The sequence below is a fragment of the Lineus longissimus genome, chromosome 18 (genome assembly GCF_910592395.1).
Source record: "Lineus longissimus chromosome 18, tnLinLong1.2, whole genome shotgun sequence".
In the NCBI taxonomy this organism is placed as follows: Eukaryota; Metazoa; Nemertea; class Pilidiophora; order Heteronemertea; family Lineidae; genus Lineus; species Lineus longissimus.
This window is the reverse complement of record NC_088325.1, coordinates 4034900-4051637: the sequence shown is the minus strand read 5'-3', so window position 1 is coordinate 4051637 and position 16738 is coordinate 4034900. Positions and strand designations below refer to the sequence as shown.

Genomic DNA, 16738 nt, shown 5'->3' with positions numbered 1-16738 from the left:
CAAATATGGTTAAAATTGTCGACATGTTGTGGTGACCAGAGTAAAGTGTATATTTAAGTCAGGCAGACCAAACACATTGTATACTTTTGGGATCATAATTGTCTAATGAACTTGCGGTTATTGATTGTTAAAACCAGAGTTCTGAGGAAGACGAAGTTGACATTCAATCAAAGTAATACCAGGTTAGGTAAATCGTGCCAAACACAATCCGTATCGAAGCTTGCAACGTGACTGGCATGATGATGAAATATTAGCATCGTCTTGGTTACAATGTATAAACATAACAATTGTATAAAAGCTGGAGGAACTGATTCCTTCGGGGAGTTTTTAGAAGTCATAATCAGAGTCGCAGTCAGAGAGAGAGTTAGAGAATGCACAGAAGTATCATGTAGCCAAGTTGAATAAAGGAAAATCGTGTCCACAGAAAACAGGCTTCTGCCTTTGTCATCCTCCAGAATGTCCTATACGATCCCAGGAATGGAGCAGAGAGAGCGAGTAAATTACCCAACTAATACGATAACAAACATGGTAACAAACTGGATTACAGAATATTACCTCTGTATATACATAATTGATTGCCATTAGAAACCTTCGCTCCCAATTAACTCTTGGCTCCCATACCGGTGCAACTAACTCGGACATGAGTGTGATACTCCAAGGGACTTCAGCTTAAATCTGGGATGTACATGCCTAGAGCTAGCGAAATAATCAAATCAAGATCGTGATGAAGGAGATGTTTCACTGACTCCCCTAATAAACGCGTTAAATAACTGTGATGTGCAGTCGGTTTAAGGACAGCCTTCTTCAATGACAGTTTTGAGGTTAAGCTAATCGGCCAAGAGAAACTATAGAAAATTTGGGAGCCGCAATGTTAAGCATTAATTCTACTGGAGGCGCTTCCAGCCGAGGGCCCCAGTCTAAGGGAGGACCTAGCTATAATGTACGCTGGGGAACAGCTTGGTCAATATCTCATGAACTGATGGAAGACGTTAAGGATGACGTAACGCTTGTGTTGATTACTTCGAAAAGTCACGACGATGTCGTGAATTCGCAAAATCGTCGACTCAAATTGATTTCCAACATGTCAATGTGATAATGTAACAAAGGACTACCACGAAAATGGTGCAGAGGGGAAAATGTCTTTCAACAGTCAGAGTCTGGATTGCACGATAATGCATGTACGAGTTATTCCTCCTGTGATTAAGATATCATATTTCTTACATGGCGCAACCTCCTAGGTCATGCGATATTTGTTTTACACATTTTTACACATTTTTCGTCAAACCCGAGTCAAAATAGAAGACACCTGACTTACCCCTTGATTCCTTGGAGTCAACCTCCTTCGAGTCTTCTCACTGTTCTTACCGGACAATCTAGAGAATTCAACACTCACATTCGAATCTGAACGTTTATCATCTCTGGCTCTCCATAAAGCAAACTGGAAAATATGAAGATAATTTTGAGGCTAGGCACGCACACACTCCAGAGATGAATAGATGTTAAAAGAACATTCTCAAGATCAAATTGGATGACCGAGTCTCAAAAGCTGATTGATGGAGGAGATTTAGACAAGAGAGAGGGTAGAGGCCAAGTGCTGAAGAGATCAAAGCTTGCGATGGACTCTTATGTGACCGCTGGCCAAAGTTAGAGTGAATTTGGCCCATAACCTCAATTTTCACATCAACGTAGTGGCATGCAAAAAAGCGTATCCCATCTTGGGTGAGGAACACTCTCCGGAGAATAACTCTTCCAATTGCTGGGCTCATGCAGATAAGATTCTATGTTCTCATTCGATTGAGTGGTTCATGAAGTCATTCAGTGGGCCACAGGCCGCTGTCAGGCAAATTCTCTCACCACGATGACGTCATTATTGGCTATCATTACATTTGACGGCAATATCGTTTACCGATTTGGCCGGTTCGGAAAATGCTTGGTTTCTAATTTTCTCCTGCAAACGACTACATGACTCAAAGCCGCATAGTTCGGGAGCCAATGGGGAGAACTTGGAAATGCCGGATGATTTGTTTTTCATTACTATTTTTAATAGTTGACATGGAGAGAGAGAGGATATTAACAGATCAGTATGTAGTACTATTTGGACTGTCTTGTGCAGTCAGTACATTCTCCTCATTTCTGTTTGGGTTAGTTAGGAGGGTTAAAGCAAGTTGTTAGGTAAAAAAGCAAAGATTTTTTAACCAAACGAGAAGTTGGTACATGTCATATACATAATTAGACAATTAGATAATGACTTCATGACCTCTACTGATAAATACAGTCCTATCCAAGCACTCCTGAACTAATATAATGCAAGGTACGTACATTTAGGCTGCGGCACCTCTCAGGGAAAGAGAGAGAGAGAGGATATTAACAGATCAGTATGTAGTACTATTTGGACTGTCTTGTGCAGTCAGTACATTATCGTCATTTCTGTTTGGGTTAGTTAGGAGAGAGAGAGAGAGAAAGAGAGAAAGAGGCACGTGAATGTGGTTTTGCAAGTGGATTAGAGTTATGCATATAGATGTTAAAGGAATAGATGTTAAAGGAACATTTTCAAGATCAAATTGAATGACCGAGTCTCAAATGCTAATTCATGGAGGAAAATTTGAAAAAGGAGGATAAAATCTAAGTGCTGATGAGAAAGCAGCTTGCAATGGACTATTATCTGCCCCTCTGGCCAGAGTCAGAGTCACCTGGCCGATAACCTCAATTTGCATTTAAACATAGTGGTACGCAAGAAATCGTATCCCACCTTGTCTCTATAAAACTTCTAAGAGCAGTGCGAATGCAGATGACGATTATACGTTATCGATGAGTGAATAGTTAATGTAGTCAGTCAGCCGGCGACGAACCGTTGTCAGGCAACTTCTCTTAGTATGATGACCTTATTTGTTTGCATTTTTTTAAACATGATTTTGGCGGCAATATGATTGGCTGGTTTGGACCTGTAAACAACCACTCAAAGCTGCATACGAAGTCCGGGAGCCAAGGGGTTGAAGCTGGACATGAGGGTGACCTTTCTTCATTACTGTTTTGAATACCCATCAATATTCAAGAGAGTGCCCGTTGATATGCCTTGAGCATTTCTTAAAATATGCCAATTAAGTCCGCCATTACTGAAATTCCATGAATTGGCTCGATGAACAAGCACCATAAAAAACAAAAGTGGTGTCTATACCTAGGTTATTAGGGTCTACGAACATTTTAAGCCCACTGTTGTTGCTTTTAAAAGTGTTGAACTCGGACAATTATGCAAATGAGGTCGGCCAATACCAAATTACGAAGCCAGGTCGTATTTGAGACATATGCTACATTTCTCACAGACCAGTAGCGCCGCCTATCCTTTTGTCATAAAACCAGTGAAAATAATAAATTCAAAAAATAATTTTTGCTATTCCCAAAAACAATACTTGGTTTGAGTTGTCAAATAATCGCGAATACATCAGACTTTCGAAAATAAGGGGGTCGAACAAAGAGAAAGAGAAGCCGGTCGTCTTGGTCTCGTTGAGACAGTGGGGCACCTGAATGTGTATTAGCTATCATGTGAAGTTCTTCTGCCCTGGAAATCAGAAAGATTTGCTAATTTTTACTGTGAGATAGCTTGTTTTAATTTGTCTTCAGAAACGTACTTCTGCCTTTAGAGTGAGATGAATTAATCCTCTTATACCGAGAATGACATTGTATATGGTATAACCTAGCGTGCTTAACTGTTCGCTGTCACGGATGTGTTCATGCAGATGACAGTTTTGGGATCAGATAAACCATTTTGCTATTTATTTCTGTACTCTTTCACTTGTACCACTGGTGTAGTTGAGAGTAACGCCAAAGACAGGATTATGGTTGCAGCACCGGACTCATACTCAGAAGGTCACAGGTTCAACTCTTGGAAAGATCATAGCTGTTATTTATTTGCGCTCTTGAGGAGAACACTTTAGGGCTAATTAGCCCTATTTTGTTCTCTCCACCCATAAATCAATGGGACTTGGACGGCAAATATGCCAAAATGGTAATGTGAGATATGAGAGCGGAATACGATCCCCAGCTGCAAGGTCTTTTACTCGACACCTATATCGAGCCGCTGCCCTGCGTATAGCCATAATAGCTACCGGCCGAATTGCCGGCTACTCCCCTACGTCACAGCATCCCCTGCTGCCCGGGGAAATATGCACAAACGTGTGTCTCAGAAATCGTTTCAAATTGATGCAAAGATCGTTCCATAGTATAGTTACTAAGAATTGTTTTGTTCATTCCACTAAAACTGCGGCTCTTTGTTATTTACCGACACTTTGTTTTGATCGGAGGGGAGGATAAACACGTCTGACAGAATCTTACAAGTTCTTGTAATAAGAACATATTTCGAAGTGTTCGTCTCAGCATTAGTAATTTTAACCAATAAGATAGTGTGCGTTAGATTGGATGATGGTTTTCTGAATCAAAAGTGATCTAGTTGATGATTGGGCAGATTCCGCCTCATCCAAGGAATAATCATCGGTTTACTCGAGGGACCCTGATGTGTGTAAGGGGAGAAGCATACAACTGACCCTGGTATTGAGGATGGCTGAAGACATGCAGCTTGGACATGGCTTTTATAGTCCTAGGTAGTTCAGCTCTTAAATCCGGAACATACAGGCCTACAGCTAGGGTAATTATATATCAAATCACAGTTGAGCACTCACTATTTGCCTTCAGTCGTGCTGTGGAATATTGCCACTATATATATATAATTTATAGCCATAAGAAACCTTCGTTCCCAATTAACTCTTGGGCGCCAATACCGGTACAACTAAGTCGGACATGAGTGTGATACTCCAAGGGACTTCAGCTTAAATCCGGGATGTACAGGCCTAGAGCTATAGGGTAATATTCAAATCAAGATCATGATGAAGGAGATGTTTCACTGACTCCCTAATAAACGCGTTAAATAACTGTGATGTGCATTCGGTTTAATGACAGCCTTATTCAATGACAGTTTTGAAGTTATCAGAAATTTAGTTAATGAATCGATTGTGAAATAGGAAATCGAAGAACATCAGATTGCCATAAAACGGGCGGCTGAGTGATTGAGTCAAGCACATCGACGCATACTCAAGACGATGAAGCGTGCACACTTCGGGTGTCCGCGGAAGATCTAAACGAAAACACTGACAACATTGTCTTTGAAACAGCCTGAGACCTTGTTGTAGAAATGTTGACCCTTTTTCACCTTTGGCATCATTATAAAAAATTCCTTTGAGTGCTTCTTTAATTTAACAAAGTGTTTTGCCTTGGATGTAAATTTTAGGAGTTGACCATCCATATTTAAGAGTTAATGTCATTTGGGTCCCATTTCTGCATCTTTTCCCTTTTAACCCTGTCCAGCCTCACTTTCATCCCTTGGAATCTAATTGTTCAAGTCAGTTCTTCAACGTTTCATCAAGATTTAATAAGTCTGCTATTTGGATTATCAAAGTGTGAATATGGATTCTAACCAGTCAAAATACCTGGGGCCTGTTTCATAAAACTTTTTAAAGGAGTTCCTTTAAGGAACCATAAACGAAGGAGTTATTTAAAATTTAAAGGAACAAAATCAGAGCGTTTCACAAACTGGCTTGAAGGTACCTTTAGCCTGCCCTTCCTTTAGCAGGTGAATCTACGGTTCACCCACCAAGCGCCCATTAAAATTTACTCGAACGCTTGGTCGGAATTCAATTGAAATGCGGGAATATCTGCTAAGAGGCACTCTGCCGGTTCGTTATGTGATGTAATTATGTTGGATATAAGCCCTTCGTGCAGCGTGTTTGACAAGCATTTTGGCAAATGACAACCAAGCGTGGGCGAGCAAAGAATTGGACGGACGATGAGGTCGGTATCTTGCTTGACTTTTACGGCGAGCACTACGGCGTCCTCACTTCGCAATTTTGCTCGACGGTAACTTTGGAGAAGAAGAAAAAGCTATATGAGGTAAGGGCTTCATCATATCCCCATTTTTGGCGCACCGTATGCACAATGTATCATGGACCACCGCGTTCAGGTTTCATTTCTTTCATACTGGAGTCACATACAATGTATTCATTCCCAATGTAATTCCCCATCTTGTATATAGGGAAACGCCTTTATTTTCCCGGCGCAGTCAGGTTCGTGTACGCGAGCATCCCATGGTTGTACCCCCCCCCCCCCTTTGAATGGTTGTGTTTCACATAGGCCTATGTAGTTAAATCCCAGCAGAGATGGTTATCCAGCAATCATCTAATATACAATTATACATTACATCTTTTCAGGATCTACTGACCCGCATAAACTCCGAAAGCAATAACCGTGATATCGAGCAGATAAACCAGAAATGGAGCAACGAACTTGTACGGGTGAAGAAGATGCTGACGAAGGCGCTATCGAAAGCAAAGGAGGCAATAAACAAAACAGGGGGTGGGACACGTGAAGTTGAGTTGGAGGAACTAACAGCGAACTTCTCGGAGAAGGACAAGAAGGTTGCACTGATACTTCCACCTGAGAGTTATTCTGGTAAGTTTAGGAAAACATATTGAACGCCCCCCCCCCCCCCCCGGCCAGAAGCAGGCGTTTGTATGAAGATATTGTAGCACTTCCGTCATTGCAAAGAAGATGCAACCTCCTCTACCCTGACATTGTTGAGAAGGAACATATGAAATAGATTTCGTGTTGTTATGGATGCTTCATTCGGACCAAGAAGAGGCCTTGGGTGGGCAAGGTGTGCTTGTTTCTCCTATAATGGCGACCATGCCTGAGGAAAAGAAGTTTATGCTGGCCACAAATGAGGGGCATTTTGGACCCAACGAAGATTCCAAATTGTGAAAAGGTCCCTCGTGTGCGGCCCAGCATAGATGCGGCAGAGGCATGGTGAGATGACGCCATGACGTTGCGTCACAATAAGTAAACATTAAATGAATAAAAAATGATCACTAAAATGCTATTATCATAGAATATTTTATTACACAACAATACTGTATGGACATTTCTTTTACTTCTTTTAGGAATTGAAGACAGTCTGGAAGACAAAATCCAGTTTGGACCTTCCCAAAACAAGAGGTTTTGTGTGCCAGAAGACAAGGGAACTGAGGATGAAGAAACGGCGGCTACAGTATCAGCACCACCGAAGTCCAAAGGCAAAGCGAAATGCAAGTCCTCCAACTTTCCTAATCAGACTTCAAAGAAGCCTGCGACCACAGTTGAACCCGATGACCCAATCTTACGCATTGAGGAGGAGCGACTGAGCATCGAAAAACAAAGACTTGAAATTGAAAACGAAAGACTTTCGATCGAGAAGCAAAGGTTCGAATGCGAGCAGCATTGTTGCGAGAAGCAGAGTTGTCAAAGAGTTCATATCTAGTACCGCAAAGTCAGTACGTCATGCCCTCTACAAGCTCTCAGTATATTGTGAATCAGGAGACAGGTGGTTCATGTATTCAAATGAATTGAATATTGAGTTAACAGAGTTCATTAAATTTTATTGTCATAATCAAGAGTTTTCCTTCTAATCACTCAAGGACCATCTCAAAATAAATGTGAAGCCAAAATCTATTATTTTTAGTTTGGGGGAGGGGGGTCACTGCTCCAAAGGGCCAAATTCAGTTGTTTTGATAAATTTGTGGCTTCACCACACAAGTCACATTTTCTATGTTAAAGCCATAGGACTCCCACTTTTATACTTTTAAAGAGGGGGGGGTCATTGATAAATAAACGAATATTTTTGGCTTTACTTTTACTTTGAGATGGTCCCTTATCCCCATGAATCAGTCTATAATGTTGCAACCAATTCCTCTCTTATTTGGTTTCCGTTCATGTCATTGTACCTTGGAGGAAACTCGTCATCCCCAGCATCACTATCAGAGGAATCATCGTCTGTACTATCCGGATCATGTAAGACTGGCAACTTGTATCTGACGGAAACATTGTGAAGAGCACAGCAAGACTGAATTACCATAGATGCTTTTGCAGGAGTGTAATGTAGCTCCTTCCTGAGGCATCTGAAGCGTTGCTTCAACAGTCCATTGCAACGCTCAATGATGCTCCTAGCTTTACATTGCCTCCGTTGATAATGTTTTTCCTGTCGTGTTTGAGCATTACCAAGAGGTGTCATAATCCATCTCTTGGAAGGATACCCAGAATCTCCCAACAGCCAACCATTTGGTGGATTTCTCTCGAATTCTCGGCCTAGTGCTGAACTGTGAAGGACGTAGGAGTCGTGTGTTCCACCAGGAAAACGGGCTACACAGTTATTTATTATCATGTCCCAGTCACACACAAGCATCGCATTGATGCTGTGAAACCCCTTTCGATTCACGTATATATTTTCGTTGATGCTTGGTTTGCTGATGCGGACGTGGGTCCCATCAATCGACCCAATCACGTGGGGAAATTCCGTTTTTTCGAAAAACTTCGCCTTCACATGCTGTAAATTGTTCGGGAAGTACACGTGTTGATCGATACGAGCCGCCAAAGCAGAGGAAACTGCATTTATGCATCGTGAAGCGCTTGACACACTAATGTGATGATTGTCCCCAACACTCGACTGGTTATTGCCACTGGCAAAAAAACGCAACGCAGTGCATACTTGCATTGACACAGTAAGGGCGTGGTTCCTCTCTGTCGGATGCTGAAGCTCCGCCAAAAGCTCTCTACAAAAATCGATGCAAATGTTTTTTGGAAATCTGTATCGTTTCATAAATAAATCCTCCTGCATCGAATCAATCGGGTCAAATCGATCACGGAATATCCTCTCCCGCCGAATAGCGCGTCTCTCACGCTCTCGTATTAAGCGCAGCATGATGGCACGTCCACTCTGCTCGACGTCCGAACGCAGAAAGAACTCGTAAAGGAAGCTTGAAGGAGCCCCGAACCTCCTTCAGATTTAAAGGAACTCTGTTAACTAAAGGAAGGTTAATGGCACAACCTGAAACACTCGTTAAAGCCACCATTAACGTAGATAGTTAATGGAAGCTTTATGAAACGGCTAGTTCCTTTAAGGAACGTCGTTAACGTGCCTTTAGGCCTAAAGGAACTCCATTAAGCTTTAGTGAAACAGGTACCAGGTAATTATCTGGTCGCTTTTTCTAAGTCATAGTTTAGTTCCAACTGTGTCTATACAAATTTTATTCGAGCTGTTTTAAGGTTCTTTGACGTCAAGTAAAATTTAAGTGCTCCATGGAAGATGTACAACTCTTTGTTTACCATGTATTTTACACTACGGGTCAATGACCTTGGACCAGGGCCAAGCTGATGGTCTCTTTTCAAAAGTTTGTCATTCCAAAATTACGCATTTAAAATACGTGCGGTTTTCGTCATTAGGTCAACCTATCGTTACACTCTGTTTTTGGCACAAACTATGGACTTGCGAACGATAAATTTACCTCTTTAGGCAGCTCGGTCCGTTTTTCGACAAAAGGCGTAACCTGGACTATTTTTGACCGGGGAAAATATTGCACGAGGTCTTGGGCTACGTTTTATAATCGGGTATACCGTGCATAAAGTTTTATAACATCGGTCAAAACCTGCATGAGGTGATAAAGAACTACCTTAATTTCGATATCCTGATGATATTTGGAACTGTTATAAGTCAGTTGTGCGGTATTTCGTCAGTTTATCCATCGTTTACGGTTTCCTTCTTGGAAAAAAATACTGTTATTGACGCGCTGTATCTCGACCAATCAGGTGCGCGTGGGGCGTGACGTCAAATGATTGACACGGGGAGTTAATTGAAAGTCATTGTTGCGTTGGCGCGGAAAAAAATAACGTCGCTTGACATTCTTTAAAAGAGGGGGGTTTGCTCGTGGTGAGGTGGTGCAACTAGTGCGAGGCTCAAACCATTCATTAGAAATGATAATGAGGAAATTGTATACGAACGTGGTAGGCCACTAGATCGAGCAGTATTTGAATATAATAGAAACGCTTGGAGAGTAGCAGTCAATGACGAAATGGGTGTAAGTTAAGTAAACACAATGCCAGCAGATCCAGGAAATAAACAGGTCAACCACACTACACATATCGTCGAGCGAACAGATGTAAACACGCAGCAAAGAAAACAGCAGAATTCAGTCAGAGGGCTATTCAGCGGGGCAACCCCGCATGGGTCCAGTTTCGTCATCAACCTGAACACACATTACTACAACTGTCACCTACTACCTTTCGCAAATACGTGTATTTGCAGACTGAAATCTCAAATGTATAACTAGACTGAGAAATTTGCTTACCAACAAATTTGATGGGCCCCAGGATTGTGGAGGAAGCGGTGGTGCCTGATGATGGTATCCATATGCGTAGACGGGGAGGGGGTTATGACGAGAGCGAAGAAGGTGTGTACAGGGGGAGGGTGGGAAAATGAGGGGTTAGGTGCGTATGAACTAAATGGATGGTGCCTTATAGAGAAGGAAATCCAGCACGAAATGTAAATGCGATAACTTCATCGGTAACCAATCTATCAATGGTCTGCCCGTGGCTTCATATGCGCATGCGTGAACCGAGTAAGCTGAGTTATAAGCCGAGTTAACTGTTTTGTATGATAATGCTAACACTCGGATTGAACTCGGGTTTAAGTGATGTCTTCGAATCGAAATCGTGTTACGTGACGTCACCAAAACGGGCGTGGTCTAGTAGTTGTGATTGACTGAATCGCTTAGGAGATTTTCCAAAAAATCAGAAAATCGGAGCATAAAAACGCTTTAAAGTCATCGAAATGATATGAATTTTGAAAAGTCTTTTGCGACGTACACTAGATGGGATTATGTTTGGTGGTATCGGGCTGATAGATTTTTGGTTTATTTAGCTGTTTTGGAGAACACTCGCAATAATGTTTGTGGAATTTGAACAGAAAGAAAGAAACCAGAACATGAGTGATATCAATATGGTCCCCAGACTGTGAGTCCGGTGCCCATAAATATGGAAACCCACGAGACCGCATGCAGGTCGAGTGGGTTTCCGTGAAACAAGACAACTACTCGTGTGATATTTCCACTCAAAACAAACACTTTAAATTATATCAATTACAGTTGAGCACTCACTATTTGCTATACGTTGCGCTTTATCAAATTTGGAGTTATATTACATCAGTCTGTATATGTATATTTGTAATAGCCATAAGAAATCTTCGCTCCAAATTGACTCTTGGGCGCCAATACTGTTACGTTACAACTAAAACGTACATGAGTGTGATTCTCATATTCCCAGATGAACACAACCACATTTCGTTGAAAGTCATCAAAGACACAATTTCCCAACTTAATGGCGCTAGTAGTAATTCATGTATGTGAACTTTTATTAGCTAGTTGGTGAAAATTCACATACGCTGGCATAAAGTAGTGCTATACGTCGTCATATTGTGACAGCGCCAGCGTGCTTTGAAATACCCAGCAAAATGAAATCTTGTGGTGCACTTTCTTAAGATTAAAATGGAAGTGGAGTAGGACTAGTTCGCTTTTTATTCTTCATGAAAAACATTGAGGGAGTTATATATGGACGTTCGAAGTTGAAGAACCAGCAGGCACCATCTACAGATAATGAGATGCTGCTTAAATTTAGTTAAGTGATGTGATAGCGTGTATTCCGATTGAATGATTTTTTTTCACATTTAATTATCTTTTAAAGTTCTCATCAGGACACAATAAAACGTATATATAGTGTATGTTCGATGAGTATCTCACAATTATTATTAAATTGTTAAATTTTCTTTGATCACATTCTACTAATATCCAAGTTAATTGTTATGTAACCAGATGCTTACCACGTTACGTAATGGCCATATGTTGAGTATCAGATAATTTCTCTCATGATGGGGTTCGTCATCTGCTTTCAGATAAAACCCGAAGTGTTTTGAAATAACTAAATTTCTTTATTATCCCTGTTATGCAACATAATCACGCCATGATGTAATCAATTCATGCAGTTTTGGATATGAGCGACTCATTCATAATTGTATATTCTACACATGTGGTAAATTTCATAATGGTATGTGAAGTACATAGCTAGTATTTCAAGAATAACATTGGAACAATTGTTATGACAATTATCTAGAAGTCTTTTTTTTTTAATGAGTCTTGCTGAATCTTTAACCTTGACCTCTCATAACTTTTCAATTTCTAAGATATGTTCATGAAAAAAAATGCATTAAATTAACCCAATTGTTTTTGGTCGTTTTTTATGCAGAATAAAATCCCATTTAACATTTGCACTCTGCTAAATGCCCTTTAATGTGTACAACTTACACCAAACCTACGGCAAAGTCATATCAGCGTGCACCAGCGTGTTGATGAAAATTCACATAAGTTGGCATAAGTTCAGCTATGCGTGACAGCCCCAAAAGTGAATGACTTTTTGCCTTTCCTAAGACAGACCAACACGACAAGCTGGAAGCCTGCCTGATACTCGGCAAGCAAGGACAAGCAATTCGCCAGAGTGGCCATTTCCTCTTTCATTCATATATCATCTGTGAGATGAATAAGTTGCAACAGAAAAGTTGTCCTTCCTTCATACATTTTTGAGAACTATTTGAAGGGTTTTGGAATAATTCTGAATATCACTTACTACGAACATTTATTTCGTACATGTCTCGTACAAACGCTCAATTACTTAATCTCTGACAATCACAGCTAGTGCAGGAGCACAAGCACCAATGTACACGTAAATCTTGAGCGGTTGGATTTAGACCCTATATATGTATTACACACAGATAGAAACATTAGATAAGCATGTTTTATTTGTTTTTAAGTGGCAGTATGGTTGGAAACGACTTGTTTATGTATTTTGCCTTGATTTCCATAGAAACCAAGGCGTGATTTCCTATAACATATCAAGGGGGCATTTAAAAACCTGCTTATCTCACTCCGAGGCACCATGTTTCTATCTTTATAGGGTCTTAATTCAACCGTTCAAGATTTAAGTGTACATCGATCCTTGTGCTCCTGTAAAGAGCTCCCATTCGTGGTCCAATGATGAAGACATTAACACAAATGCTAACCCCTCTATCTCCTACAGTCGGTCTACGTCGCCCACCACTGGAAAAATTGAAGAATTTGGTTTCTATGGTCAGGTAGGCATACTTTATCCCACAACATATTCAAATCATTTGTAGCCTGTATGTTAAATAAAAGTCGCTCAGCTCCCGGACTCTAACGTTTGAGTTCATGACCATGATTTCATGCTCATCATGCAGTGCATGTCAGTGTTGATGTATCAATTGTTTTGCTAGAGACATGTTATTGGGAATATCTGAAAGCTGGAGCGCTCAATTGGTTGATAACAAGAAAATACGCATTTTACTGCTGATGCCGACTTATGTGTAAACTGAACTTGGGATGTGCGTCAGCCGTGTGTTGAAATGCCGTCCAGTGATAGTTGATGCGTTTTTCGCTCACTTGGGCATGATTCAATATAATTCGATATATTTCAAAAGCGCAATGGTTGACCCCCCTCGATTTTATTTTTTTTTGGTTTTTGATGGGTAGCTCAAGCAACTGTCTTTCACGGGATTGGTCACTGTATGAGTTGAATATCCAGAAATGTAGAGTTTTTCCGTGATTTTTCCGGTTAAATTGGCAAAATATCCACAGTGGTTGGGGAACAGAGAAAGGAGCCAATGCGACACTTATGATTTATTCAAAGTAATAAAACACCAGATTTAACATCCTGCAGAAAGAGGAAAAATCAGGTGTTTCCAATGAGATACAACACGAAGTGGTTGTCCTCATGCAAACACCTTGGAAACGCATTTTAACATAGATTATTCGTCCTGTTAACGGGACGCGTCCACATCGCACACATTCGGGAAAAACTCTCTAACATGTCAAACGATACCTGATGTAACAAAGGACTACAATGAAAATGACGCAAAAGGCATGAAAGGGGAAGTGTCTTTCATCAGTTAGAGTCGGGATTACACGAGATTATTCCTCGTGTGATTAAGATATTTAAATTACATGGGCGTATCACTCTCCTAGGTAATGCGATATTTGCTTCATACATTTTGCACGTTTTTCGTCCAACTCGAGTCAAAATAGAGGCCACCCAACTTACCTCTTCATTATGAGCGTTGTCAAAATCATCCGCAGATGTCGAAATATTATGGTATTTGATACTATCATTCTTCTCACATTTTGGAGGAGCCGAATGTTCATGGAACTGGGCTTCCATTGATGAATCATCCTGGAAAATATGAAGACACTACTGAGTCTAGGCACGCGCAAACTCGATCCAGAGTTTTGTATGTAAATAGATGTTAATATGGTAAAATATCAAATCAAGATCAAATTGTATGACCGTGTCTCAAATGCTGATTTATGGAGGTGATTAGACAAGAGAGGATAAATGTCCAAGTGCTGATGAGAAAGAAGCTTGCGATGGACTCTTATTTTGGTCGCTGTCTAAATTTTTAGTCACTTGACCAATAACCTCAAATTGCACAGAAACGTAATGGCACGCAAAGAAAATGCAACCCATCTTGGGTGAGGAACACTCTCTTAAGAAAATACCCTCCAAGTGCCGTGTGAGTGCAGATGACGTATCTACGTTCTGAATGAAATTAAAAAAAATAAAAAGGTCAACCACACTCTGCATAATGTACAGCGAACAGTTGTAAACACGCAGCAAAGAAAACAGCAGAATTCAGTCGCAGGGCTATTCAGCGGGGCAACACTGCACGGGTGCGGTTTCGTCATCAACCTGAACACACATTACTACAACTATCACTTACTACCTTTCGCAAATACGTGTATTTGCAGACTGAAATCTCGAATGTATGAATTCGGAAACCCCCGAGATCGCATGCAGGTCGAGTGGGTTTCCTTGGGCCAAGACAACTACTCGTGTGATATTTCCACTCGAAACACACACTCGCTTGGTAAATTCTTATTATATCAAATCACAGTTTAGCACTCACTCTTTGCTATACGTTGCGCTTTATCAAATTTGGAGTTATATTACATCAGTCTGTACATGTATATTTGTAATAGCCATAAGAAATATTCGCTTCCACTTAACTCTTGGACGCCAATACCGTTACAACTAACTCGGACATGAGTGCGAATCTCATATTACCAGATGAACACAACAACATTTCGTTAAAAGTCATCAAAAACACAATTTCCCAACTTAATGGCGCTGTCACATTAGGACGTACAGTATTTATTCATGTATGAGAAATGTTATTAGCCTGTTGGTGAAATGCACGTACGTCGGCATATAGTTATCACTGATGTACGTCATATTGAGACAGCGCAAGCGTGCTTTCAAATTCCCAGCACAATGACCAATTGTGGTGCACTTGATTAGGATTAATGGAAGTGGAGTAGGACTAAATTGCTCTTTATTTCATGAAAAAAAATATAGAAAATTGGGAGAGTTATATATGGGCGTTCAAAGTTGGAGATCCAGCAGGCATCGTTGGGAAAAACTGGTATACGGATAAAGATATGCTGCTTAGATTTAGTTTAGTGATGTCATAGCGTGTATTCCGATATAATGAAATTGTTCATATCTGAATATCTTTTGAAGTTTTCGTCAGAACACAATAAAACATGTATGTTCAATGAGTATCTTACAATTATCATTAAATTGTTAAATTTCTTTTATCAACTTCTACTAATATCCAATTTATTGTTATGTAATCATATGTTGAGTATATCAGATATTTTTTCTAGGATGGGTTCGTTATAAGGTTTCAAATGACACTATGAACAGCAACTCTCGTTTTTCTGTCGGAAAACTCTCGGAATCTGCATCGGTCTCGAAATCACTCGAAAATCACTCGAAATGCTTCACGGTCATTAAACCGTCTCTTGGAAATCTTACGGAATTCGACCCGGCCTTGGCGAGCCATGCTTGGCAAGAACTCGGAAAGTTTCGAAGAAAATCGAAACAGTTAATTCTATTGTGATTGCTGGTCTAATCCCTGTCGAATATTACCGAAAACGATCGTAAATGACCAACAATTTTAATGCTTTTGCCTGAGAAGTATTTTCGATTTTTTTCGACAGAGTTCGAGAGGTATTCAGAACGAGCAATTATTTCAGTTCTGCAATACGTTATAAGTGTCGCAAACCCACATTCTTATCACATCTATTTAAACCGCAGGTAGGGGTCTAAAAGTATCAAAAAGACTCGAATGTTATCGCAATTAGGTGCGGTGGAATACAAAAGGACTCGAAAAGTATCGTTTTCTATCGTTTTTCTCACAGGTAGTTTCGAAAACGGCATGTCCCGAGTAAATGTCCGCTTGTTACCCTCGTAACATTTGTTGTCACAACACCCGTCAACTTTGACAAAACGTGCAACAAATGTACGCCCACATAACCAACGCTTTTAATTTTATTTATTTTCAAAACGGTATGAACTAGGTTCTTGCTTATCAGACAAAAGCCGTTATCATCCATTGACAAATCATAAGAAGAAGAAGATTGTGTCAATATATATTCTTTCAGGCAATATGTGTGTGTTTGATGTATAAGCAATGAATTATTTTAGTTTAAACTAAAAGTAATAATGCATAAAAGTCTTCGAATTCGAACTCGAAGCCGGTCACATCCGTTCTAACAGTTCTCACTGATAAATGTGAAATTCCCAACATGGCAGTTAACAACAACTTGTACAAAGTCAAATGGAATTGAGCAGCTCAGGCATGTCAACCAGATATTATTGTAAACGCGAACTGCATTGCGCAGACTTTAAACACCTCAACACGCACATTTATTTTTATGACATCACACCTCCTTCGGACATGTCGGACCCTTTTTTGCGCGTTTAA

The 16738-nt window shown here is 40.4% G+C and overlaps 1 protein-coding gene across 1 annotated transcript in view; it reads right to left on the bottom strand.

The window, feature by feature from the left end:
• LOC135502528 (neural cell adhesion molecule 1-A-like) overlaps nt 1-16738 on the bottom strand; it is a 148480-nt gene that overhangs the window by 8273 nt on the left and 123469 nt on the right. Inside the window, exons 9-10 of the mRNA XM_064795457.1 lie at nt 14014-14142; nt 1316-1438 (exon numbers count right to left, since the gene is read on the bottom strand). Coding sequence (XP_064651527.1) covers nt 1316-1438; nt 14014-14142 — 252 coding nt within the window. The remainder of the gene's footprint in view (nt 1-1315; nt 1439-14013; nt 14143-16738) is intronic.